The sequence below is a fragment of the Triticum dicoccoides genome, chromosome 2A, assembly GCF_002162155.2.
Source record: "Triticum dicoccoides isolate Atlit2015 ecotype Zavitan chromosome 2A, WEW_v2.0, whole genome shotgun sequence".
NCBI lineage: Eukaryota > Viridiplantae > Streptophyta > Magnoliopsida > Poales > Poaceae > Triticum > Triticum dicoccoides.
This window is the reverse complement of record NC_041382.1, coordinates 732,215,759-732,241,352: the sequence shown is the minus strand read 5'-3', so window position 1 is coordinate 732,241,352 and position 25,594 is coordinate 732,215,759. Positions and strand designations below refer to the sequence as shown.

Here is a 25,594-nt window from a genome sequence, read left to right as displayed (position 1 = left end):
TGAAGAGAGAATAATAAGACATGCATGGCGCAAACTAACCCAGCTTACATACTACACTACGTGCGCAGCAGACACTTTTGCATTTGACTGAAAATAATGAGCACAGATCCGCAACGCAGAGAGGATTATATAAAGCCCTTGTGCACCTCTGCATTTTCATCAAGTCTTCTTGACATACACTTCCTACACCACCAAAAGCTAAGCTAGTGCCAACTACGAAGTAGGAGAAGATGGAGAGCTCAAGGAGGGCCCTCCTCCTGGTGGCGATGGCGGCGACGGTCATCGGCCTCGCGAGTGCCAGTTTCCGTGACAACTGTGACATCAAGTGGAACCCCGAGAACGCGGCCTTCTCCGACGACGGCCACGGCCTGACCATGTCCCTAAAGAGCAACTCCTCCGGCTGCTTGCTGCAGACGAAGAAGCAGTTCATCTACGGCAGCGTCTCCACCCTCATCAAGCTCGTCCCGGGGAACTCCGCCGGCACCGTCACCACATACTACGTACGTATCCTATTCCTATAGTATACTTATTACCAATGAGCTTGTACTGCGATACTGACCGTATGTGCACCATTTCATTGATTGTAAATCACCAGACATCGTCCGTGGGGGCCGACCATGACGAGATCGACTTCGAGTTCCTGGGGAACGAGACCGGGCAGCCCTACACGCTGCACACCAACGTGTTCGCCGACGGCGTGGGCAAGAAGGAGATGCAGTTCATGCCCTGGTTCGACCCCACCGCCGACTTCCATGCCTACACCATCTCCTGGACGCCCTGCATGATCGTCTGGTACGTCGACGACGTCCCCATCCGGGTGTTCCGCAACTACCGGGACAAGGGCATTGCGTACCCGATCAAGCGTCCCATGTTCGGCTACTCCAGCATCTGGTCGGCGGAGGACTGGGCCACGCAGGGCGGCCGCGTCAAGGCCGACTGGTCCAAGGCACCCTTCGTCGCCGGCTACCGCGACATGGTCCTCGACGTCTGCCCCTGCGACGGAGCTGACTCCTGCGTCTACGGCTGCGCCGGGGCGTTCAGCCACGGCGGGCGGCAGCAGAACTGTGCTGGCCTCACCGACCAGCAGCGGGCCAAGATGCAGGAGGTGCAGAAGTCTCACAGGATCTACGACTACTGCGTGGACTACAGGGACAACAAGAAGCCCGGCCCCGAGTGCAGCCTGCCGCAGTACTGATCGACCCATGCATATCCAGCTGCAGTCTGATCGTGGTCGTGGCACGCACCAAGCGGCAATGGTTGGCCGGCCGATCTATCTACCACGGCATATATACACGACCTATTGATTCCATTGGGACTTCATTTATTTATTTTGATACAGATATTTATGTTTTCTCAAGATTTTTCATTCTTGTTGCTCTACGGATGTTTTTTTCCTCCAAATTTTGTTCAATGCTTACCCGATTAAGTAATCATGATCGATCTTTTCTGAATGGATCACATAAGGCATGATTGGTTGCATGCATGAACCAACAAGCCAGGCCCACTAAAGAATCATGTAAGGTTACCCACAACCACAACACACCACGACTACAATAATCTAGTGGTCTATGACAAATTTACTATGATGATTTTGGCCTAAATCCCGCAGTGGCACTAAACTTTTCATCTCGATCAAAAGAAAGCTTACCATGCCCAATTGCGTGGTGCTTTTTCATGACCAAAGGAGGGTTACCACCAAAAACATCAGATATAAAGAAGATGCATAATTACTTAAAATATGAATTTATTTTGAATTTACAGATCCTATTTGAGATACACATACTTTTTTCTATAGAGAGAGGTACATGTAGTTCAAATTTGAATAATATCTAGAAATTAACTCGACACTCATTTAAGACCTCAATAATAGCTAATGATTTTAAAAAATGCTACCTTTGATATGAACACTACAATAGTATGTTCCATGTACAAAACATTTGGAATACCGCAAACAAATATTTTTGTAAGGTCCTATACAAGGTACCTTATCTTGTTATTTCAGAAATAGAAAAATACATAACAAGATGGAACATAAAGGAAGGAAAATCTAATGGGCCAAAACACATCTCTTCTCTCTCCTTTTCCTTTTTCTTTCATTTTCCTTTACCACCAAATGGGCCAAACCCATGTTTACTTTCCCTTCTTCCTCCCTTTTTTTCTCTTCTATTTTCGACGACAGGGTCATGGCCCAATAAGACAACTGAGGCCAGCCCAAACTACTATCTAGTTTTGTTCTTTGCATATTTCTTTTTTTTCTTCAGAAAAATATATATTGAAGTAGCCAAGTTAGTATTACAATTCTTTATACCAAAATCATATGAACCACCAAATATACGAATAATATATGGAAATATTCATAATTTCCCAAGTATCTATTCATGGCATTTCCATGCGGGTTAATAGTAAGATTTAATTTGTTCTTAATAAATAATTGTAATTCAAGATTCCAAATTTTTGTAAATTGTGTGAAATTACAAAGATGTATACAATCCAAGTTTAGTGTTATGGTGCCATGCCAATTTTAATATATTTTAAAGGTGGTTTTATGACTCCATTATATGATGCCATGCCAATTTTAATATATTTGTACCACATTTAAATTTTATAGAAAAACTAACAAGTGAATGTGAATGTTTTGTTTTTGAATTATATCTGTTTAATATCCTCAAATTGATTTAATGCATAAATAATAAGAAATGATTTCAAAAAATTGGTTAACTTTGACATGAACAATGCATTCCAGCACGTTCCATAAGAAATGTTTTATAGTACTTAGGTTATAAATATTTGGAAGGTATATAGTTGTGCACAGTAGTGTTAAACAATGTTGTAGTCCAAACTATAAGTGAAATGGTGAAGACTTTTTTGCGGAGTACACACTTCATAGTTTGTGTTGAATGGTATGATGTGTCCTTTGTGATTCGTCCATTACAAAGCAATTTACATCCCAAGTTTTGTGGAACCGTCTAGAACTTAAAAACAATCTTATGAGGTCATAACACGACCCATTCTATTCTTTTACCACATCTAGATTTTACATAAAAATTAAAGCGAATAAGATTTATGTTAAACTTTAAATTTTCTAGAGACCATGACAACGGGTCACAAGAAATGGCTACCACGATATCCTGGCATCAGCAACGATGAACATGGTGAGCTCTGCTGTTTGATCTTGTAAATCAATAATTAGTACTATAATGATGGTCCATTGTCCATGATTTGCGTTGATTCATTTAAAAAAGCTTAACTTTGTATTAGTTTGCAAAGTTTTTGGATAAATTAGAATGATATTGACCCGTTGTTTAGTGCATTGTTTTCATAGTAAAAGTTTAAGCGCCTTGAAAAGGTTGCATCATGTTTGTTGATGCGTATTGTTAGCCCCGAGCTAATATCGTGGCATAGAGGAACATCACATTGTCGGGGTCCAAAACTGTCTATTGTAAGAATTGGGGACATGCATCACTGGTAGGGATCATGGCTGGATCTTACCACATAGCACATCGGAGATACTGACATGGGTGCAATGAAGGAAGGAAAGGGGGATGCGAATGTGGTGCTGGGGCATGTGGGATGTACCCAGACTTGGTCGTAAATAAGGGAAGAAGTTGGAGGACGATGCGGTACTCCCAACTTGATTGGTGATGGAGCGGCTTAAGTGGGGAATAAAGATAGATAATGGCCTAGGAAGCGATATCACCTATCCAGGGCGTCAGAGCTGGACCGAATGGCACAGAAAGAAAAACATCCTTCGACAAATGAGTGGTGATGTAGCCCATGCACTCGGCCTCAGATGAAGATCACACACTCAGGATTAAAGCATACATTTTAGGCCGGTTTTAAAGTGGCTAGAGGCTCGTAGGTATGCCATTGTATATTGATCCAATGTCTAGAATATAGGGGCACAATTTTGGAGTTTAATAGGAAAAAAATTCTAAAGACCTTCCTTGCAAACATGTGTAAAATCATTTTGGCTATAGCTGCCAAATAACTTCTAGAAAATTGAAGAAAATTATATGTAAAATAATTGGGCATACTAAAATTATTTCCTCATGACTTTAGTTTCAAAAATATTTTAAAACAATTCAAAGGAGCCTTTAAAAAATCCTAAAATAGTTTTAGGAATTATTAAATTCCCTAAAATATAGTAAATACATAGTAGTCAATGTAAAAATATCATGTATGTTTATTTTATTTTATAAATTAATTGCATTCCACTTATTTCGATACTCAAAACAGGGCTGAAAAATATTTTTAATTGTTGTTGAACTATAAGAAAAATTATTTGAGACAACATGGCTTCAGATTAATTTAAACAAGGTTATGATTTTTAATCAAAATTCACAAAAAAATCCAGATATAAAATCCAGTCACAAACATGGTAAATCAACATTATATTTTACAAAATATTTTTATTTTAATATTTTTGGATGTTACTATTGAGATATGTCCTAGAGGCAATCATGTATGATGATATCTCCCATGCCGTTATGGATTAAGATAGTTCTTGGACATTAGTAATGATGTGTATCAACAAGTACATGACTTGTTTCTGAGACTGCATTGTATGACGACTGTTCTAAATGGTCCCTAGACGAAAGGGTTTTGTGAGCTCACAATCGAATAGACTAGTATGACATAGTGGATGGCCCAGTCTCACTGTCCATGTGTCATTGGATGCTAGCCGGCTAATACGAACTAGGAAAGATCTGGTCGGATCCAAGTCTAGACAAGGTGACAGACCCAACCAGAGACACAAAAGATTTTTGGTCATCAGTTAGTCTCTTGTATGACATGCATTCTATGCCCTAGAGCGGAGGTCGGTGCATGGACTCGGGATGGTGACCGACCAGCTTTTGGCCAAATGAATGCTACTTCGTACTTGGTAGTTATAAAGGCTGGTTCCAATCTTGTCTAGATTCATGCCATGAGACATGGTTGAGCAAGATGGGATTTGCCCCTCTGATCTGGAGAGATATACTTTTAGCCCCTCGTGTGATCAGAACTGGATAAGCATGGCCATATGATGAGGATTATGAGATAATCTGGTTTTGAGGTCGACATCACTGGAACGAGAAAGAGGTTAGGCTATAAGAAGGATGACCGACTCGCCTTGAGCCTGGAAACATATATCATGAGGCAAGAGGAATGGAAGCTAATACGTTGTACAAGTTCACTGAACCAGCTTCCTCGGACACTTGGAGTTGGCACAATTTGCTAGAAGCTGCTACCGACTGGTCGAGTCAGACGTGATCCGACTTGTGATCAAGTGGACGAGAACCTAAGGGGTCATGTACTTAAGAGTTAAGGAACCTACGAGGTCGGGTTCTGATATGTCTCCAACGTATCTATAATTTTTGATTGTTCCATGCTGTTATATTATCATTCTTGGATGTTTTACAATCATTTTATAGCAACTTTACATCATTTTTGGGGACTAAATGCAACAAAACTTTTTGGAGATTTTTTTGGACTAGAAGACATCTAGTAGGCCAGAGAAGCACCTGGAGGTGCCCCGAGGGGGACACAACCCACCAGGGCGCGCCTGGGGGCCCATGCACGCCCAGGTGGGTGGTGCCCACCTCGGTGGCCTCCCGCACCGCCTCTTCACTCTATAAATGCCCAAATATTCCAGAACCCCTAGGGGAGTCGACGAAATTTTGTTCCAGCCGCCGCTAGTTCCAGAACCACGAGATCCAATCTAGAGCCCTTCTCCGGCACTCCGCCGAAGGGGGGGGATCGTCATCGGTGGCCATCTTCATCATCCCGGCGGCCACCATGATGAGGAGGGAGTAGTCCTCCCTCGGGGATGAGGGTATGTAGCAGTATTTATGTGTTCTCTCTCTCTCTCTCTCTCTCTCTCTCTCTCTCTCTCTCTCTCGTGTTCTTGCGATGGAACGATCTTGACGTAACGCGGGCTTTGTTGACATAGATGAATCATATGGAGTTTTTCCCCTCTCTATCTTCTTGATGAATTGAGTTTTCCCTTTGAAGTTTTCTTATCGGATTGAGTCTTTAAGGATTTGAGAGCACTTAGTATGTGTTTTCCATGAGGATATCTATAGTGACATTGGGATATCTAATTGAGTTACTTGATGTATATTATTGTGATCAACTTGCGGGTTCCGTGACTTTAGGACCTATGCATAGGGGTTGGTACACGTGCTCATCTTGACTCTCCGATAGATATTTTGGGGCACTCCTTGGGAATCAAATAAATGAATGTGAAATTGTGTGATGCTTATCGTATGACCAAACCCACAGATATTAGCGGTGACATTGGAATATCTAGGTGACATTAGGGATTTTGTTGATTTGCATCTTAAGGTGTTATTCTAAGGAATAGTGTCGGTGTCAAAACCGGCGGATCTCGGGTAGGGGGTCCCGAACTGTGCGTCTAAGGCGGATGGTAACAGGAGGAAGGGGACACGATGTTTACCCAGGTTCGGGCCCTCTTGATGGAGGTAATACCCTACGTCCTGCTTGATTGTTCTTGATGATATGAGTATTACAAGAGTTGATCTACCACGAGATCATAGAGGCTAAACCCTAGAAACTAGCCTATGGTATGATTGTATGTTGTCCTACGGACTAAACCCTCTAGTTTATATAGACACCGGAGGGGGCTAGGGTTACACAGAGTCGGTTACAAGGGAGGAGATCTACATATCCGTATTGCCTAGCTTGCCTTCCACGCCAAGGAGAGTCCCATCCGGACACGGGACGAAGTCTTCAATCTTGTATCTTCATAGTCCAATAGTCCGGCCAAAGGATATAATCCGGCTGTCCGCAGACCCCTTAATCCAGGACTCCCTCAGTAGCCCCTGAACTAGGCTTCAATGACGATGAGTCCGGCGCGCAGATTTGTCTTCGGCATTGCAAGTCGGGTTCCTCCTCCGAATACTCCATAGAAGATTTTGAACCCAAGGATAGTGTCCGGCTCTGCAAAACAAGTTTCACACACCACCGTAGAGAGAATAATATTTCCACAAATCTAATCTGCTGACACGTTTTGACAGCACGACATCATGTCATGGCCCGGTCATTATTCGAACCGTTTTTCTCAACCAGCACCGCACATATCGCGAGGCGGTTTTCTTGACACGTCTTGTCAAAGCAGAGATCGTGTCCCCCTTATTACGGGATTCTCATCAATACGGACATGGGTAACCCAACCGTGCCATCAATTACGGCGTTTGGGGAATAAGCGATTTTACCAGGCAAGTGGGGAGGCGCATCGCCTCTTCCGCCCCTATAAAGGGACAAGCACTACAAGAAATATGTCAACTTGTGACCTTGATTGTTGGTCACTGAAAGGTCATTGTTTTTTATTTGCGACCTTTTTGTGACCAAAAACAGAAGGTCAAAAGCTGGCAGTTGTAAACTGAAATTAACGACCTTCTCTGTGAGAAGGCCGTAGACGTTTACGACCAAAATATGCCTATTGTTTTGTTTTGGTCACTAGCAAGCTCCCCAGGCCACGTAGGCATCCAGCGTGGCAAGCTGATGTGGCACAAGATTCAGCCCGGTCCAATTCGGTATTCTACATGGGCCTAGCCCATTAATTCAGTATATTAGTGTTTTTTCTCATATTAATTTTGGCTAGGTAGATGGGCCAAGCCCAACAATTAAGCCTTCTCATTTTTGGGCCGTGGCCTTTTCTGCTAGAAAGTTTTAGTTTTTTTGTAATATAAAAAAGGTCCACTAGTCAAATGGGTCCCAGATGTTAGGTTCAGGTACATGGGTCCCAGCTAGCAAGTTCATATTCTTCATATTTCAATTTAACAGTAAATAAATAACCAGTATTTAAATTGGCACAAACAAAACACACACATAATACTCCAAATATTATCAGCCAGATTCAGTACAGAGCTCCTATTGTACAAATAACATATACTTTACAAGCTCTACACATAATAAGCTCTAACATATACAAGCTCTACAAGCTCTACACGTGATACGGTGCCCTGGTGTTAACCCTGTAGCTCTACAAGTGTCTTCAATCTTCTTCAACATGGAGCTCCTTCGGTAGCGAGCACAAACTGGGCACCTGCATCATCACAGGAAGGCAATTTTAGATCATAAAAACGGATTTTCCAAGCACAGTTTAGAGAAAAGAACCAAGTAAATTTGCCCTCAATCATACAAACAAAGTTTAGAGAAAACCAAACATGAACAAGCACTTATTATGCAGGACACATACGTACACATCTCAGGAAAAGCTCGGAAAGAGCAAGGTGTCAGAGCATGATGTTATCGAAAGCATGATTTACAAGTTTGTCTCTGAGACATACGATAGGTGCTTTTCATAGAAGACAGAATAAGTAAAACTATTCATGTTTGCCAACCCAGAATCTAAACGAGACTCTAACCAAGACCATCCAGAAGTGACCCGAAGAGCGACCCAATAGTGACTGCTACAGTTCATATTTTGATAGTAAAACTGATGTGTAATCATATAGATAATAAAATACATGGCACAATATCAGTACATCTCCAAACAGCCAATAAATCTCATAGTACCACAAGGACATGCACCTGCAGTACATCCTGCATTGCAGGTTCACATCAACAGCTCATAGCAAGGCTATCAGTTCAACAACACTAATACCACCTCAAGCATCAGTAGTTTAAGAAGAATGAGCACCAAAACAAAAGGGCAGTAGATACCTCTTCAAACTTTTTTTCAAAAATCAGCTCATCCTCTTGACCGCTCCAGATATCGTCCATGTGCATTGCTCAGGAAATTATAAATTCTGGTATAGCACACAAGAAAATATCAGAGTAGAAAAGTGGCATAGAAACTACCAAAAAATTCTCATGCTTATTGTTATTGCAAGAAGGCATCGATCAGATTTTGAAGGTAATAATAATTAACATGTACACAAGGAAGATAGTTAGACAAAATGATCACACATATCTATGGTACACTAAACCAATAATCTGGAGATGCATGAAAGCACACACCAGTTTGGGTTTTAAAAAATTTCATCTTCAAGCATCACACTTAGGAAAGATCACAGGAAATAGGACTGTCCTGATCAAGTATACATAAGCATAGAAAAGATCAAACAAGCTCATTGTGCATTTTCTCTTTCAATGTGATACACAATAAGCATAAGTAACCACTAGGAAAATAACTTGCTATCTACAGGCCCTATTATCGGCAACAAGAACATTACGCAAGGAAGAACAGTATATTAACAAAGCAATCTGTTAGACAACATTATGTGGGGGCTGCATGATCTGTCGTTTTAAAATGCTTCCTAAAAATACAAGACTGAAAGAATGCAAAAGGTGCATCATTTATGATATGTTTAGCGTTTCTATTTGAACTGGAATAGGATTGCACAAGCGTATCCAACAGGTGATCTGAACCGGTGCGTAAAAGGAACTGCTGGTGCTGGCAAACCACACCTCATTCTAATAAAAGTTCACAAGCGTACAATAAGGTTGATAACGGCAGCCACATTGAAAAGTGTACATCATCTAGGGTCTGCTTTGCAAGGTATTGTTTGTACACTGCTGCCTCTTGTGACCAGTGAGTTGACACATGGATGATGTTATACATCTCTATGTTATTAAGTTATACGTATATTGGTAATTTTTATTTCAGATTTAAAGTCCTAGTATTTATTATTAACTAGAGTAGTAGTTATCTGAAGCAGCTAAACTAGGTTCATACTGCTTGCTGCCAGATCCACAAACAATTGTAGAATCGCTTACCATAGTTAACTAGTTCAATTTTCATTAACCTAACCACCGCAACACGAGCACAAAAGGAAGCAGGTAACACGCGAACCAGTTCATCCATAACCGCGGAGGGAGGGGGGTTCTCACCGCCAGTGACGCTGCCGAGCCGTCCGGATCAACCTCGCTGTTGCACGCACAGACATACAGTCTCCTACGATGACAAGAAACCCTCAGGCTGCTGCAAGGAGAGCACACAACCAACCTTATTAGCTTAGGCATCATGATGGTCGAGATTGACCCATGTAAATAATATAAGATCATTTTTCAAGCTAATATAGTTTTAAAAACATTCTTATAGTTCAGGTGAAGAAGAGAAGGAAGCAGAGTTCTTCTTACTTCTCCCTGAAGCTCTGGTGTTGCTACTGCTCGGCGACGGCGGCGAAGAACTCATCCATCTCAAGAGAGCTGCGGCTGGAATGGTTCCTGGCTACGGTCGCTGAGCCAGGGGTGATCATCGTCTCTGAGGTGTAGATGAAGAAACATGAAGAGAGTGCGGGCCTTGCTTCCATGGCGATGGGCTGCACCTGCACTCACACCCGCCATGGTGCTCCTCCTCCATCAATCACAGGTCACAGCCGCAGGTAGCAGCTTCCATGGTGATGGCCTGCTGCACAAACCAAGCGCAGGAATCAGATGGACAGATCCAGAAGAATAAGATGAGGGAAGGGGAGGGTAGGGGAGGGGAGGGGAGAAGAAGATGAGCAGGACAGTGGAGGAGGGCGTGAGTACCATGGGCGTCGTCGGAGATGTTGCAGACTCGTCGGAGCGGCGCCGATGTGCGAGGCGACCGAAACCCTAGCCAGCCATCGGGGAGGGGTCATCTGCCGCTGTGCTGCATGGTGGTTGGGGAGAAGGGCTCTATCTCTGTCTCCATGGCAGAGGTGCTGGCGCTGGCCACAACCAACCACCCGCACGGACGGACGGAGGGAGACCGACGACGGCGCGGTGGTGGCGTCCCTCCCGTCCCACTCTCCGTCTCCCCAAGGCTGGCGAATCTGGCCGCAAGGAGGCTCGATCTGCAGCCTTGGGTGAGAAAGAGAGGGACGGAGACCGCCAGCGGCGGGAGATTTGGGGTCGGGGGCGGCAGCGGCGACCGATTTGGGTGGTGGAACGACGGCTGATTTGGGAAGGATGAGGGAGTTTGTGTGCGGCCAGACACGGAGATGGAGGCGGACGATGTAGGGAGGGAGGGAAGGAAGGGGAGGGGAGGTTGGGGCACGGCGGTGACAGGCGAGGTCGGTGGTGGCGGCGGGGAGGGGATGGGAAGCGACAAGTGGCTGGGTAGGGTTCGCGGGGACGAGGAGTGGGTGCGGTAGGTTTTTTTCTCCTTTCTTCAGATGGATGGATGGATGGACATGGGATTGCTAGCAATGGATGGTAGGATGTCTGCCATGTCATCGATCCGTGTCATACATGGTTCCACCAATCAAAATCCAGCTTATGTAATTGTGTTTCTTTCTTTTGTCTCTTTTATATTTTTTACCCTCTTATTTCGGGTAAACACTCAACATATTAGCGTCATGTTGTATGTTTAAATGACCCAATATTCTGCACATATGTGTATCTTAGGATTTCAAACAATGATGATTTTCTGGTCTTCATTTGCATTGCACAAAAAAAATTATTTTTCCTTTTTTGAGTGCCCAAAATGAGTTTTTTCTGAAGGGCCTACCAAATAATTGTCGCAAAATTGGACCAAAACAATTTTCTGAAATACTAGGTCGTATTTAATGTACAATTCACCAAATAGTTGGGTGTCAAAAAATTTCATCCACCTCTCGTGAAAAAGATAATTTTTTGCCGATTCAGCTGGAAGTGGGTCAAATTTGAACTGCAGCTACCTTATAGTTTGCTATTTATTTTTTCCAAAAATCATTTCTAGGTACATAAGTATCTATTTAATCATAGAAACACCAAATTTTTTCCAATATTCAACCACTAGCTAGGAACGGTCATGCCCGCCATTTTGACCGCATTTTGAAACGGGCATGAAAAATTCAAAAAAAATTAAAAAAATTAGAAAACCTTCGCATAGTGTCATTATATGTGTCAAAGTTACCAGGAAAAATAATAAACTTATAATACGATAATTATTTTCGAAAAGTGTTCTCAAAAACGAGCTATCATGTGTGGAGATCAATGGCTTTCAAGTTAAATGATCAATCTTAAGGCCACATTCATAGCATAGTTTGTTCAAATGATCTCATATTGTGCACAAGGGTGCATGTTGGAATGTCAAACAATGTTGCCTAAGGAATTTTTCATTTTCTTTGGACGAAAAAAACATTTCCATTTTTCGAGCGCCCAAAATGAGCTTTTTTGTGAAGGACCTACCAAATAATTGTTGCAAAATTATACCAAATCAATTTTCTAAAATACCAGGCCATATTTAATGCACAATTGACCAAATGATTGGGTGTAAAAAGTTTTGACCCACCTCTCGTGAAAAAGACAAATTTCTAACGATTCAGTTGGAAGCGGGTCAAATTTGAACTGCAGCTGGCTCATAGTTTGCTATTTATTTTTTCCAAAAATCATTTCTAGGTACATAAGTATCTATTTAATCAAAGAAACACCAAAAAAATTCCAAGATTCAACCACTAGCTAGGAACGGTCATTCCCGCCGTTTTGACCGCATTTTCAAACAGGCATAAAAAATTCAAAAAAAATCAAAAAATTGAGAAACCTTCGCATTGTGTCATTATATGTGACCAAGTTCCCAGAAAAAATAACAAACTTGTAATACGACAATTATTTTAAAAAAGTGTTCTCATAAATGAGCTATCATCTCTGAAGATTCATGGCTTTCAAGCCAAATGATCAATCTTATGGCCACATTCATGGCATAGTTTGTTCAAATGATCTCATATTATTCACAAGGGTGCATATTGGAACGGCAAACAATGTTGCCTAAGGGAGTTTTCATTTTCTTTGGACGAAAAATCAATTTTCCATTTTTCAAGTGCCCGAAATGAGTTTATTTTGTGAAGGACCTACAATATATTTATTGCAAAATTGGACCAAATAAATTTTCTAAAATACTAGGCCATATTTAATGCATAATTGACCAAATGTTTGGGTTTCAAAAGTTTTTATCCACCTCTGGTGATAAAGACAAATTTCTGCTGATTCAGTTGGAAGCGTGTCAAATTTGAACTATGGCGGCCTCATAGTTTGCTCTTTATTTTTCCAAAAATCATTTCTAGGTAGAAAAGTATCTATTTAATCAAAGAAACATGAAATTTTTTCCAAGATTCAACCACTAGCTAGGAACGGTCAAGCCCGCCGTTTTGATCGCATTTTAAAACGGGCATAAAAAATTCAAAAAAAATCAAAAAATTGGAAAACCTTCGCATTGTGTCATTTTATGTGACCAAGTTTCCAGGAAAAATAATAAACTTGTAATACGACAATTATTTTTAAAAAGTGTTATCAGAAATGAGCTATCATGCATGAAGATTCAGGGCTTTCAAGCCAAATGATCAATCTTATGGCCACATTCATGGCATAGTTTGTTCAAATGATCTCATATTGTGCACAAGGGTGCATCTTGGAATTATAAACAATGTTGCCTAAGGGAGTTTTCATTTTCTTTGCACGGAAAATACATTTTCCATTTTCCGAGTGTCCGAGATGAGTTTTTTTGTGAAGGACCTACCATATATTTGTTGCAAAATTGGACCAAATCAATTTTCTAAAATACTAGGCCATATTTAATGCACAATTGAAAAAATGGTTGGGCGTCAAAAGTTTTGATCCACCTCTGGTGAAAAAGACAAATTCCCGCCGATTTAGTAGGAAGCGGGTCAAATTTGAACTGCAGCTGCCTCATAGTTTACTATTTATTTTTTCCAAAAATCATTTATAGTTACATAAGTACCTATTTAATCATAAATACATGGTTTGGTGGCGATACGTCGAGGTTTGGGCGGTGGCCGAGACCCCCAACTCTAGAGCGCGTAAACTCGCATGCCCGCCGCGTGGTCACCGCGTGACCATGGCGTTTCCATGTGTTCTAGGCAGCCTAGGCATGTCTAGTGGGTTGGGCACTCCCCAGGTAGGTGCTAGGAAGAAAATTACAACATAAGATTCTCACGAGGAGACTGATCGATGCTCAAACATGAATTAGCAGCCAAGTGTTTGATTAGCGGTACAGGAAATGTACATGGCTAATGGGCGTGAGTTTTGGTTGAGGATGAATAGTTACTAAGAAGACCGTCTTCACAAATTTTCAGCTCAAAAGGAGGAGCCTAGGTGGTACTTGCTTTGCAAACTACCACACTAGACATAAATACGAATGTTGAAGCTCGGCTCAAAATAATGAATGGATTGAGCTGGCATTTGGTGGAGGATGGTTATTTGGGCATAGGAAAGCACTGTAGAAAATGGATACTATTTGGACATGCCAAAGTGGTACTTCCTTCACAAACTGTGGTTCTGAACAGAATAGGAAAATGAATATTTTTGAATTATTTTTGAACTAGGCAAGGAAGGTTTTTTACATATTTGACGAAGATATGACCCAAAGAGTTTATGAGATTTTTTTTGGGAATTTTGGGAATGACAGAAATATAGGTTGCTTCACAACCTAGGGCAAAAACTGCCACGTGGACATGACACATAGGCAAAACTAATGAGGTGGCGCCTAGTCATAGCAACCCACCACAATTTACAAGGTTATGACCATCTATATTGGTCATGATCAGCTAGAAATAAGGCAGCAGACCAGTGCTATCTGCTTTATGACCATTTCGTGGAAGGAAATTACGACCTTTCTGACCAAAATGGTCGTTATAGTTTAGGGTTTGGAGCCCCCCGAACAGCTTTTGACCAATTGGTCTGAAATGGTCATAGATCTATGACCAATTCTTCTAGGGTCACTGATAGAAGGTCACTAGTTGACATATTTCTTGTAGTGAAGGATTCACCCTTTTTTACCCACGCCTTCTTCCTCCTTGCTTACCCATTCTCGCACGCTCGAGCTCCAGCGCCCAAGTTTGCGTCTTTCTTCTCAAACCACTCCAAGCATGTCCGGAGCGGGAGGCAAGTGGATGGTCTCCTCCGTCACGGAGGAGAACATCACAAAGTTACGGGAAGCCGAATATCTGGCCGCGGATATCGCGCACCGGCTGCCCGATGCAGGGCAGCTCATCCCTATGCCCGAACCCCATGAGAGGGTAGTTTTTATTACCCACTTCGTCCGCGGACTGGGATTTCCCCTTCACCCGTTTGTCCGCGGACTCATGTTCTACTACGGGTTGGATATTCATGATCTGGCCCCCAATTTCATCCTCAACATCTCGGCGTTTATCGCCCTGTGCGAGGCCTTCCTCCGCATCAGGCCCCACTTCGGCATGTGGCTGAGGACCTTCAATGTTAAACCGAAGGTGGTGGTCGGCCAGCAAGCAGAGTGCGGAGGCGCCATGGTGGGAAAAATGCCTAACGTCACCTGGCTCGAAGGCTCCTACATGGAGACCATAAAAGGGGTGGCAATCGGGGTGGTTCTACATCACCGAGCCGCGCGACACCAACTGGGTGGTGGCCCCCAAATTTCGATCCGGAATCCCCACGCGGCTCACTTCCTGGAAAGAGAAGGGCCTTTCCTGGGGTTCTTCGGTAGAGCTGACCGGACTCCAGACCTGCATCAGGAACATGATGAGCAAGAAAATCAAGCTCGTCAACATGGTCCAGGTCATGCTCTTCCGCCGGATTCTCCCGTGTCAACGACGGGCATTCAATTTGTGGGAGTTCGACCCGGCCCAGTACCAGACGCTGCGAGAGCTCTACGACACGACACATAAGGACGTCTGGAGGGTGCTGTTCAAGGGCGCCGAGGTACCTCCTTCCCTCACCGAGGACCGTGGACTCAGCGCAAAGCGCCATGCCAATCCGGTAAGTTTTTGTACCTCACAGGGTATTTATTTGCCCCAGTTAAATGATGTGCGGGATCTAAGCTCCCATGCCATTAACAGGACTGGATAAAGACAGCGGAGCAGCTCGATTGCCCAGCCCCCTGCCTGAAAATCCTGCAGATGCTCTCCTAACGGAGATGCTGGCTCCGGCACCTTACGAGGTGCCGGTGAAGAAGACCAAGAAGAAGACCACGGGGACCGAAAGGGTCTCTGGCACAAGGTTGTATCGGACTCATTGTCCGATGACTCCGACGGGCACTCCTCCCACGAAAACAAGGAGGAGGAGGAGGAAAGTTCTCTCCCCCCAGCCGGGGGAGACAAGAAAAGGAAGGCCGACCCAACTGGGGAGGCCGAAGGGTCCAAGAAGGGAAGGACCCTCCCTCCGGACTGCTCCACAACGGCCGCCTACAGCGGCGACGAGTGGCTACCCAGGGTCAAGCCCCTGGCCAAGTCGTAAGTATCCGGACACCATAGTAATTCATGGTATGTTTTATTGCACTGCTTCTCCTCATGCCGAACATGATTGTGCAGTCCATCCCGAGCTCATCTCGACGTATCCTCGTCGAGCGGTTCCTTGGACTCGTCGGATATGAACAGTGGTTCTCTTCCGACCGCGTCCACCACTCGCCCTACGGACAACGTCGAGGTGTTGTCTCGAAAGGCACTGAGCCGAGGGGAGGTGGTCCTGGGGGCGCCTCAAGGCGACCTCCCGGACCCTGGGTACAAACGGAGCAAAACTCCCACGGGCTCCGAGTCCGGCCCCCAGCCGAACACTGCGCCGAAACCTTCGATGGTTCCGGACTCCGGCAGGCGATCCCCCATTAAGGGGGGCCAACCGCCCGTGCCACTGTCCTCTGTCCATCCAGAGGCACTGGACAACTTGCTGGAAGCACTTCGCAGTGCCTCCATCGATGAAGAGCATCGCACTATCATGAGTGCGGTGATCGAAAAAGTTCAGTCCGCCAAAAACGGACTGACTGAAGCTTGCGCGAGCCTCCTAACAGGCTTTGAGGTAAGCAATCAAAATGTAAGAAAATATTACCGCATAGATAGTAGCCCCTGATGCTCTGTTCGGCGTTCGAGAAGAAAGGACGAATAGAGGATCAAATGATGACTCATGAGTCTAATCAGAATATGTCTATGTGTATGTGCAGGCTTCACTGCTGGCCGCTGCCGCACATACTGCGGAGGTCTCTGCACTGAAGCAGGACCTAGAGCGGTCCGAGAACGAGCTCGGCCTTACCAAGAGGCAGCTCGAGGAGAGCAAAGGTAAGCAATACCTTGTCTATGCTTTGAAAAGAAGCTCGGTTGTAAAATAATAGGATCATCATGAATTTGCCAGGGGCCACGACCGAAGTGGCCACCCTGAAGAAGGCGTTGTCCGAGGCCGAAGACAAAGCGGCCAAGGAGTGCATCGAGCGGGAGAAGCAAGAAGCCCGAGTGGGTGAGGTGCAGCAAGAGCTCGAGGCTCTCACCAAAAAACACGAGTCCTTGGAGCTTGACTCTAAGATGCAAGAGTCCGAGCTCGCGTAGGCACTTGAAAGCGCCTGGAGCGCCAAGGATGAAACCCACAAGGCCCTCCAGGAGATTGATGCGGTGAAGAAGATAGCAGCCTGTAAGGCATTCATTATGCAAAGCAAGCGTGTGAAGGAAACTTTCCTTTTTCTTACCTGAGTTCGGAGCTATCCAGGAGCGTTTGCAGATCTTCCCCGCAGTGTACTGGATGACGCGGAGTTTTACCGAGCTGAGGAGGGGGGCTCGACAGAAAAGTTGTTCTGGTCTCAGTATACTGGGACCGAACACCCAATGCCCTTGAGCGACCAGCTGAAGCAACTGGTCGAGCTTCACAAGGCGGCCGAACAGGCCATGAGGGGCCTTATAGTCCGGATGTGGCCTGGTGAGCCCCTGTCCGGCAGCTACTTCGGTTTGGTGAGGCGGCTTGTGGAGGCCTACCCACGGCTTGAAGTCATAAAGCGGTCCATCTACATCGAGGGTGCGCGCAGGGCTTTTGCCCGGGCGAAGGTGCACTGGGCAAAGCTGGACGCCATGAAGCTGGTGAAGGAGGGGCCACCGGAGGGCAAGGAGCATTGCTGCCCCGAGATGTATTATGAGAGTGTCCTCAAGGGTTCCCGCCTTGTGGCGGATGAATGCGCCAAGGATGTAATTTTTGAATGAACATGTTTATGTGATCCTGTAATGTGAAACGAGTTCATCTGCACTATGCAACGCTTTTTTAATTTAAAATATTACCTTCTGTGCGGCCATTTATAAAGTCTGAGAGTCGGCCAGTCATCGGCTTCTGCTCGCATGTAACTAGTACTGGGGTGTTCGGGATAAACCTGAGCACTCTTTACCCCAATTTTGGGTCCTTCAAGGGAGGTGTTCAGCGCAACGAACCACGCAATCGGACTATAAGGCTTTATCACTCTCACAGAAGTCTACAATTTTAAATTTTGGCGAAGCCCCTAGTATTCGGAAGGCCAAATTTGGGGCGCTATACACGCCTAAGCCGGACAAGGCCGACTCCTCGCTCGAAGCGAAAAAAGTCTTTAAGGACTTGAGACCTCTCGAATAGCGACTAGTCTCTCGCCTTATCATGACAATCAGTTTTCGGCTTTCTCTACTGAGGTGCTCGTCCGGAAGAACCGGGACACAATCGCAGTAGTTCTCCCACCGCTACCTTAGCCGATATAGCAGAACGTAAGGTACCAAAGCATGGGAGCCAGGCAAACCCAACTATTGACCCAAGACATGATTCGGAGCTGATGCATATAGTGCTATAAGTTCGAGGTGCCGCACTGTCGAAAGTGTTCGGACTTCTCGCGCCGTATTATGGGGTAAACGAAAGCCCCTGGCGTACCGACCATACCCGAATGTACGGGTGCAAATTGTCGTAAACGGACATATAAGAAAAAAAGAAGGATAAGTAATGCAATAATAGACTAATGCTATGCATTCTTATTTAAATAATACGTCGAAGCGTACTGGTACAAGTAGTGCAATGAGCAAAAAGTAGGACTATTCGAAATGTCCTATCCAAGGGCAAGCTGCGTATGGATAGTAGAAAGCGGGTATATCAATTATTGTTAGGGACCACCTGGGGGTTCCCGTGTACATCTTAGCTTCTTGCCGCCTTCGTTGTTCCTTCCCGTAATGTGTCCGGCAATCGTACTGCCGGAAAGGGCTTCTAGAGAGTTAGGCCCTGAAAGAGAAAAGAAATGATAAAGGTATATAGCCCCTAGGGCGGTTAAGCCACATTGCGAGACGTGCCGTGATCGTGCCCCCGCCTATGTCCATGGTATTTTCAGTGCGTAATTATGTACGCGCGGCACGTATTTCGTTACTTGACTGGGACTGGGACGGGGGCAGAATAGCTAGGCGAGCTCTGAACGTGCCAGGCGATCTTGTTGCAGTTTACTCCGGACTCGCTTGAAGGTGTCCGGGGGCTGTAACGCCGAATTAGTGGTTTGCCTTAAAAGGCTGCTTTGTTCTTCTGTTGCGAGGGCTGCAGTGTGCTCTTCCGTGCGGAGCGAGCGTTCTGTGTTTCCATTTACTGTTATGACCCCCTAGGTCCTGGCATCTTGAGCTTGAGGTATGCGTAATGCGGTATTGCATTAAATTTTGCAAATGTTGTTCGTCCGAGCAGTGCGTGATAGCCACTGTGAAACGGGACGATGTCGAAGATTAACTCCTCGCTTCGGAAGTTGTCCGGTGATCCGAAGACTACTTCCAGTGTGATTGAGCCCGTGCAATGGGCCTCTACACCTGGGATGACACCCTTAAAGGTGGTTTTGGTGGGTTTGATCCTCGAGGGATCGATAACCATTTTTCGCACTGTATCCTGATAGAGCAGGTTCACGCTGCTGCAGCCGTCCATAAGGACTCGAGTGAGGTGATGAAAGTGCAACTATCCCTAGGTGGTTTTGGTAATTCATAACAACATATAGCTCATTGAGCTAATGCTATTCCAAGATGATTATTTCAGGAAAGCTCAATGATTGGCATGGCATGGATGTGAAAGTGGAACCCTCAAAATGCTAAGGAAAAAGGATTGGCTCAAGCTCAAAAGCTCAAGACTCTTCATTTTATATTTTAGTGATCCAAGATCACATTGAGTCTTTAGGAAAAGCCAATACTATCAAGGAGGGATGAGGTGTTGCATAATGAGCCTCTTGCTTCATGTGCTTAGTGATATGCTCCAAAAATCCTCAACTACTTTCCCATATCCACATATGACCTAAACCCTAAGCCAAACTCGGTCCTACCGATTCTTCCTATCCGGCGCCACCGAGTTTCACTTGTTATTAGCCACTGCCAAACCCTAGCAATTCGGTTCTACCGATAGGGATCTCGGTCTCACCGAGATGGGATTGCAACTCTCTGTTTCCCTTTCGTAACTTTTCGGTCTCACCGAAAGAGCGAATCGGTCCCACCGAGATTGCAATGTAAATTCAGTGTTTCCCCTTTGCAACTTTTCGGTCTCACCGAAAGAGCAAATCGGTCCCACCGAGTTTGCCTGACCAACTCTCTGGTTAGCTAATTACCAAATTCGGTCTCACCGAGTTTGTGTAATCGGTCTCACCGAGATTACGTTATGCCCAAACCCTAACCATATCGGTCCTACCGAGTTGCATGTCAGTCCCACCGAAAATCTCTAACGGTCACTAGGTTTACATTTTTGGTCCGACCGAGTTTGTTGATTCGGTCCCACCGAGATTGGAAAACTGTGTAACGGTTGGATTTTGTGTGGAGGCTATATATACCCCTCCACCTCCTCTTCATTCCAAGAGAGAGCCATCAGAACACATACACCATTCCAACTCGTATGTTCTGAGAGAGAACCACCTACTCATGTGTTGAGACCAAGATATTCCATTCCTACCATATGAATCTTGATCTCTAGCCTTCCCAAGTTGCTTTCCACTCAAGTCTTCTTTCCACCAAATCCAAATCCTATGAGAGAGAGTTGAGTGTTGGGGAGACTATCATTTGAAGCACAAGAGCAAGGAGTTCATTACCTACACACCATTTGTTACTTCTTGGAGAGTGGTGTCTCCTAGATTGGCTAGGTGTCACTTGGGAGCCTCCGACAAGATTGTGGAGTTGAACCAAGGAGTTTGTAAGGGCAAGGAGATCGCCTACTTCGTGAAGATCTACCGCTAGTGAGGCAAGTCCTGTGTGGGCGATGGCCATGGTGGGATAGACAAGGTTGCTTCTTCGTGGACCCTTTGTGGGTGGTTGCTTCTTCGTGGACCCTTCGTGGGTGGAGCCCTGTGTGGACTCGCGCAACCATTACCCTTTGTGGGTGGAGCCCTGTGTGGACTCTCGCAACCATTACCCTTTGTGGGTTGAAGTCTCCATCAACGTGGATGTAGGATAGCACCACCTATCCGAACCACAGGAAAAACATCCGTGTCTCATATTGCGTTTGAATTCTCCAAACCCTTCCCTTTACATTCTTGCAAGTTGCATGCTTTACTTTCCGCCGCCAATATACTCTTTGCATGCTTGCTTGAATTATGTGATGATTGCTTGACTTGTCCTAAAATAGCTAAAATCTGCCAAGAACTAAAATTGGGAAAAGGTTAAGCTTTTATTTGGTCAAGTAGTCTAATCACCCCCCTCTAGACATACTTTCGATCCTACAGGTGAAATCCGTCGATGATGGGGTCTAGGACCAGTGCGGCGGATCCGCCATGACGGATACTAGTGGGGTGGTCCCTGCGATCAAAGGTGATTGGACAAGCGGACCATGGGTTGAACTTTGGGGCGACGGGCTCCATCGCATAGACGTCCCTTAGTGCACGCTTCCGCTCCCTCTTGGGAATGTGGGTTGCGTATATCATGTTCACTTTCTTCGCTTGTGGGGGGGAACCCCTTCTGTCCTCCCGTGTTCGGCGGCCGGGGCTCCTCCTCGTCATCACTATGCAGCCCCTTGTCCTTGTTTTTGGCATTTAACATGCCGGCCTGCTTGAACACCCAGCATTCTCTGTTGGTGTGATTGGCTGGCTTGTCGGGGGTGCCGTGGATTTGACACGAGCAATCCAGTATGCGATCCAAACTGGACGGAGCCGGAGTACTTCTTTTAAATGGCTTTTTCCGCTGACCGGATCTAGAGCCTCTGAATCCGGCATTGACTGTCGTATCATCATTGTTATCGCCGTTGTTGTGGCGCTTTGGTCCGTTACGACGTGGTCTGCCGTTGGCATCTTTGGTATCCAAAGTGCCCGAATTCCTTGATGTGTTGTTGTTGCGAGCCAGCCAGCTATCCTCGCCTGCGCAAAAGTGGGTCATGAGTGTCGTGAGGGCTGCCATAGACTTCAGCTTCTCCTGGCCGAGCTGGCGAGCAAGCCACTCATCGCGGATGTTATGCTTGAATGCCGCTAGGGCCTCTGCATCCGGACAGTCGACAATTTGGTTTTTCTTGGTCAGGAACCATGTCCAGAATTTCCTGGCTGATTCCCCTGGCTGCTGAGTTATATGGCTCAAGTCATCAGCATCCAGTGGTTGCACATAAGTGCCCTGGAAGTTGTCAAGGAATGTGTCTTCCAAATCCTCCCAACTGCCGACGGAGTCTGCTGGCAAGCTATTCAGCCAATGCCGAGCTGGTCCTTTGAGTTTGAGTGGGAGGTACTTGATGTCATGTAGATCGTCACCGCGAGCCATGTGGATGTGAAGGAGGAAATCCTCAATCCATGCAGCGGGATCTGTTGTACCATCATACGGTTCGATATTTACGGGTTTAAAACCCTCCGGGAATTCGTGATCCATAACTTCATCAGTCAAGCATAGGGGGTGTGCGGCACCTCTATGCCGGGCTATATCACGACGCAGTTCATATGAGTCTTGTCTACTGTATTCGGCCCGGCCGGATTTACCTTTGGTGTATCCGGCGCGACGATCATCGTCCCGTGTTGGCGCGCGTGCCCGTGACCCGTATATTGACCTTGCAAGTTTTGCCCTGCTGTCCAATACGTCTCGTAGGTCCCGTGTGTTGCCCAGGCCTTGGTATTTTTGATTGAGTGGCGGCGGGGTGCAGGCTGAACTTTAGGCTGAAACGCCGCTCTGGCTCGGCCACGCGGTGGCCGGTCAGCCGCATTGTACACTGGTAATGGAGGTTTCAATGCTTCCTCCTCGAGGTGAGGTAGCAAACTGCGTTTTGGGTAACTCTTGGAGGGGCGCTCGAGTTCGTATTCCTCGGCCGCAAGGACTTCGGTCCATCTGTCTACCAGCAAGTCTTGATCAGCTTGAAGCTGTTGTTGCTTTTTCTTCAGGCTATTTGTTGTGGCCATAAGCCGGCTCTTGAAGCGCTCCTGCTCGACGGGATCCTCAGGCATGATAAATTCTTCGTCGCCGAGGCTCACCTCATCTTCGGAGAGAGGCATGTAATTGTCCTCCTCCGGTTCTCCATCTGCCGCCTGCTTTGTAGGGCTAGCTTGTTCATCCTCCCGCTCTACATCATACTGGAGGGGATTGTGGTTGTCTTCGGCACTATCTGGAGTGTTATTATCTCCTGTGCCGGTATCACTACTTTTGCTGTGGCGGGACTTAGAGCGGCGCCGCTGATGTCGGCGCTTGGGTTGCTTCTTGGAGGGGTCATCCTCCGCTGTCTCGTCGCCATTGCCTTCTTTGGGGGTGTCCACCATGTATATATCATATGATGAGGTGGCGGTCCAGCGCCCTGTGGGCGGTGGTTCCTCTTCGTCTCCTGCATCATCGTCCATACCGTCGATGTCTTCGGAGTCGAAGTCGAGCATGTCGGTTAAATCGTCGACAGTGGCTACTAAGTGGGTGGTGGGTGGGCAGCGAATTTCTTCGTCGCCCGCATCCCATTCTAGCCAGACATAGTTCGGCCAAGGTTCTCCTGACAAGGAGAGAGACCTTAATGAATTTAGCACATCGCTGAAAGGTGAGTGCTGAAAGATATCCGCGAAGGTGAACTCCATGATCGGTGCCCAGTCGGATTCGATGGGCGCGGATGCAGGCGGCTCGGAGTCCGTGGCCGGAGACGAATCCAGTAGTTCAGTGACACGGCTCTCGTAAGGGGTGAAGTCAGTATTCGGCTCTATCGCCACTAAGAGTGCAGCCTCCATGGCGGGGTCTATCCCTCTGCTATCGGATGGCGTGATTTGCTCCGGATTGACGGCCGGAGTAGTTGCAGATGCGATCTCCTGAATACTGTCCGACGACAGAGTTACGTCATGCTCGTCATGACTGTGCGGCGCACCTAACACGGGCTCGAATCCGTCGAAGATCAAGTCTCTGTGGATGTTGTCAGTGTAGTTCAAGTTTCCAAATCTGACCTGATGGCCAGGGGCGTAGCTCTTGATCTGCTCCAGATGGCCAAGCGAATTGGCCCACAGTGCGAAGCCGCCTAATACAAAGATCTTCCCGGGGAGGAAAACCTCACCCTGGATCGCATCGCTACCAATGATCGAAAGAGCCATCAAGCCTTACGGTGACAACACAGTGGAACTCTCAATGAAAGCACCAATGTCGGTGTCAAAACCGGCGGATCTCGGGTAGGGGGTCCCGAACTGTGCGTCTAAGGCGGATGGTAACAAGAGGCAGGGGACACGATGTTTACCCAGGTTCGGGCCCTCTTGATGGAGGTAATACCCTACGCCATGCTTGATTGTTCTTGATGATATGAGTATTACAAGAGTTGATCTACCACGAGATTGTAGAGGCTAAACCCTAGAAGCTAGCCTATGGTATGATTGTATGTTGTCCTACAGACCAAACCCTCCAGTTTATATAGACACTGGAGGGGGCTAGGGTTACACAGAGTCGATTACAAGGGAGGAGATCTACATATCCGTATTGCCTAGCTTGCCTTCCACGCCAAGGAGAGTCCCATCCGGACACGGTACGAAGTCTTCAATCTTGTATCTTCATAGTCCAACAGTCCGGCCAAAGGATATAATCCGGCTGTCCGGAACCCCCTAATCTAGGACTCCCTCAAATAGCTTTCTGGTGGTTTCGTGCCCGACAACAATTTCTTTACTACAAGTAATTTTGGAGTGAACTCTACCCGCACTTGAGGGATTTGCATATGATTCAACTGTCAACATTGTTGGGAGATCACACTAGTGAAAGTACAAACCCTAGGCCTTGTTTCTAAGCATTGCAATACCGTTTTTGTGCCCGTTTACTATTGGTTACCTTGCTGTTTTTATAATTTCATATTACAAAAACCAACATCTACTATCCATATTACACTTGTATCACCATCTCTTCGCTGAACTAGTGCACCTATACAATTTGCCATTGTATTGGGTGTGTTGGGGACACAAGAGACTCTTTGCTATTTGGTTACAGGGTTGTTTGAGAGAGACTATCTTCATCCTATACCTCCCACGGATTGATAAACCTTAGGTCATCCACTTGAGGGAAAATTGGTACCGTCCTACAGAACTCTGCGTTTGGAGGCCCAACATGTGTCTACAAGAATAAAGTTGTGTAGTAGACATCAAGCTCTTTTCTGGCGCCATTGCCGGGGAGGTGAGTGCTTGAAGGTATATCTTTAGATCTTGCAATTGAATCTTTTAGTTTCTTGTTTTATCACTATTTTGGTTTTATAATAGAAAACTACAAAAATAAAAAAATGGAGAGTCAGTTACCTCAGGTTCTTCTTTATCTTTATAATGTCTATCTTGAGAATAAGGATTCCGATAATTGTGCTCAATTGCTAGAAAAAGAATTTAACAAAATTTATGGCATAAAAATGTTGGATGATGGGCATGATTGCAATATTGCTAGTATGAATTCATTGAATATCCATGATGTTAATGATGATTGCATTAGTCATGATAATGATGTCTCCTATAAGAATTTCAATTTTTGCAGAGTGAACTGGGAGTGCAATTGCACACCAAAAAGGGAGGATAGATTTTGTAAGACATAAATATTTAGAAACGAAAAGGTTGCAA

At 45.6% G+C, this 25,594-nt stretch overlaps 1 protein-coding gene across 1 annotated transcript; it reads left to right on the top strand.

Annotated features, from left to right (window-relative positions):
* Positions 1 to 203: 203 nt before the first annotated feature.
* Positions 204 to 1,308, top strand: LOC119352133 (probable xyloglucan endotransglucosylase/hydrolase protein 12). The gene is made up of 2 exons (XM_037618860.1): positions 204 to 500; positions 596 to 1,308. The coding sequence occupies exons 1-2, from the start codon at positions 231 to 233 to the stop codon at positions 1,193 to 1,195; spliced, it is 870 nt and encodes a 289-aa protein (XP_037474757.1). The 5' UTR covers positions 204 to 230; the 3' UTR covers positions 1,196 to 1,308.
* The last annotated feature ends 24,286 nt before the right edge of the window (positions 1,309 to 25,594 follow it).

Coding starts and splice junctions, on each gene's coding strand:
- LOC119352133 (XM_037618860.1), top strand. CDS start 231: ATGGAGAGCTCAAGGAGGGCCCTCCTCCTGGTGGCGATGGCGGCGACG. Junction 501..595: donor GCACCGTCACCACATACTAC/GTACGTATCCTA, acceptor GTAAATCACCAG/ACATCGTCCGTGGGGGCCGA.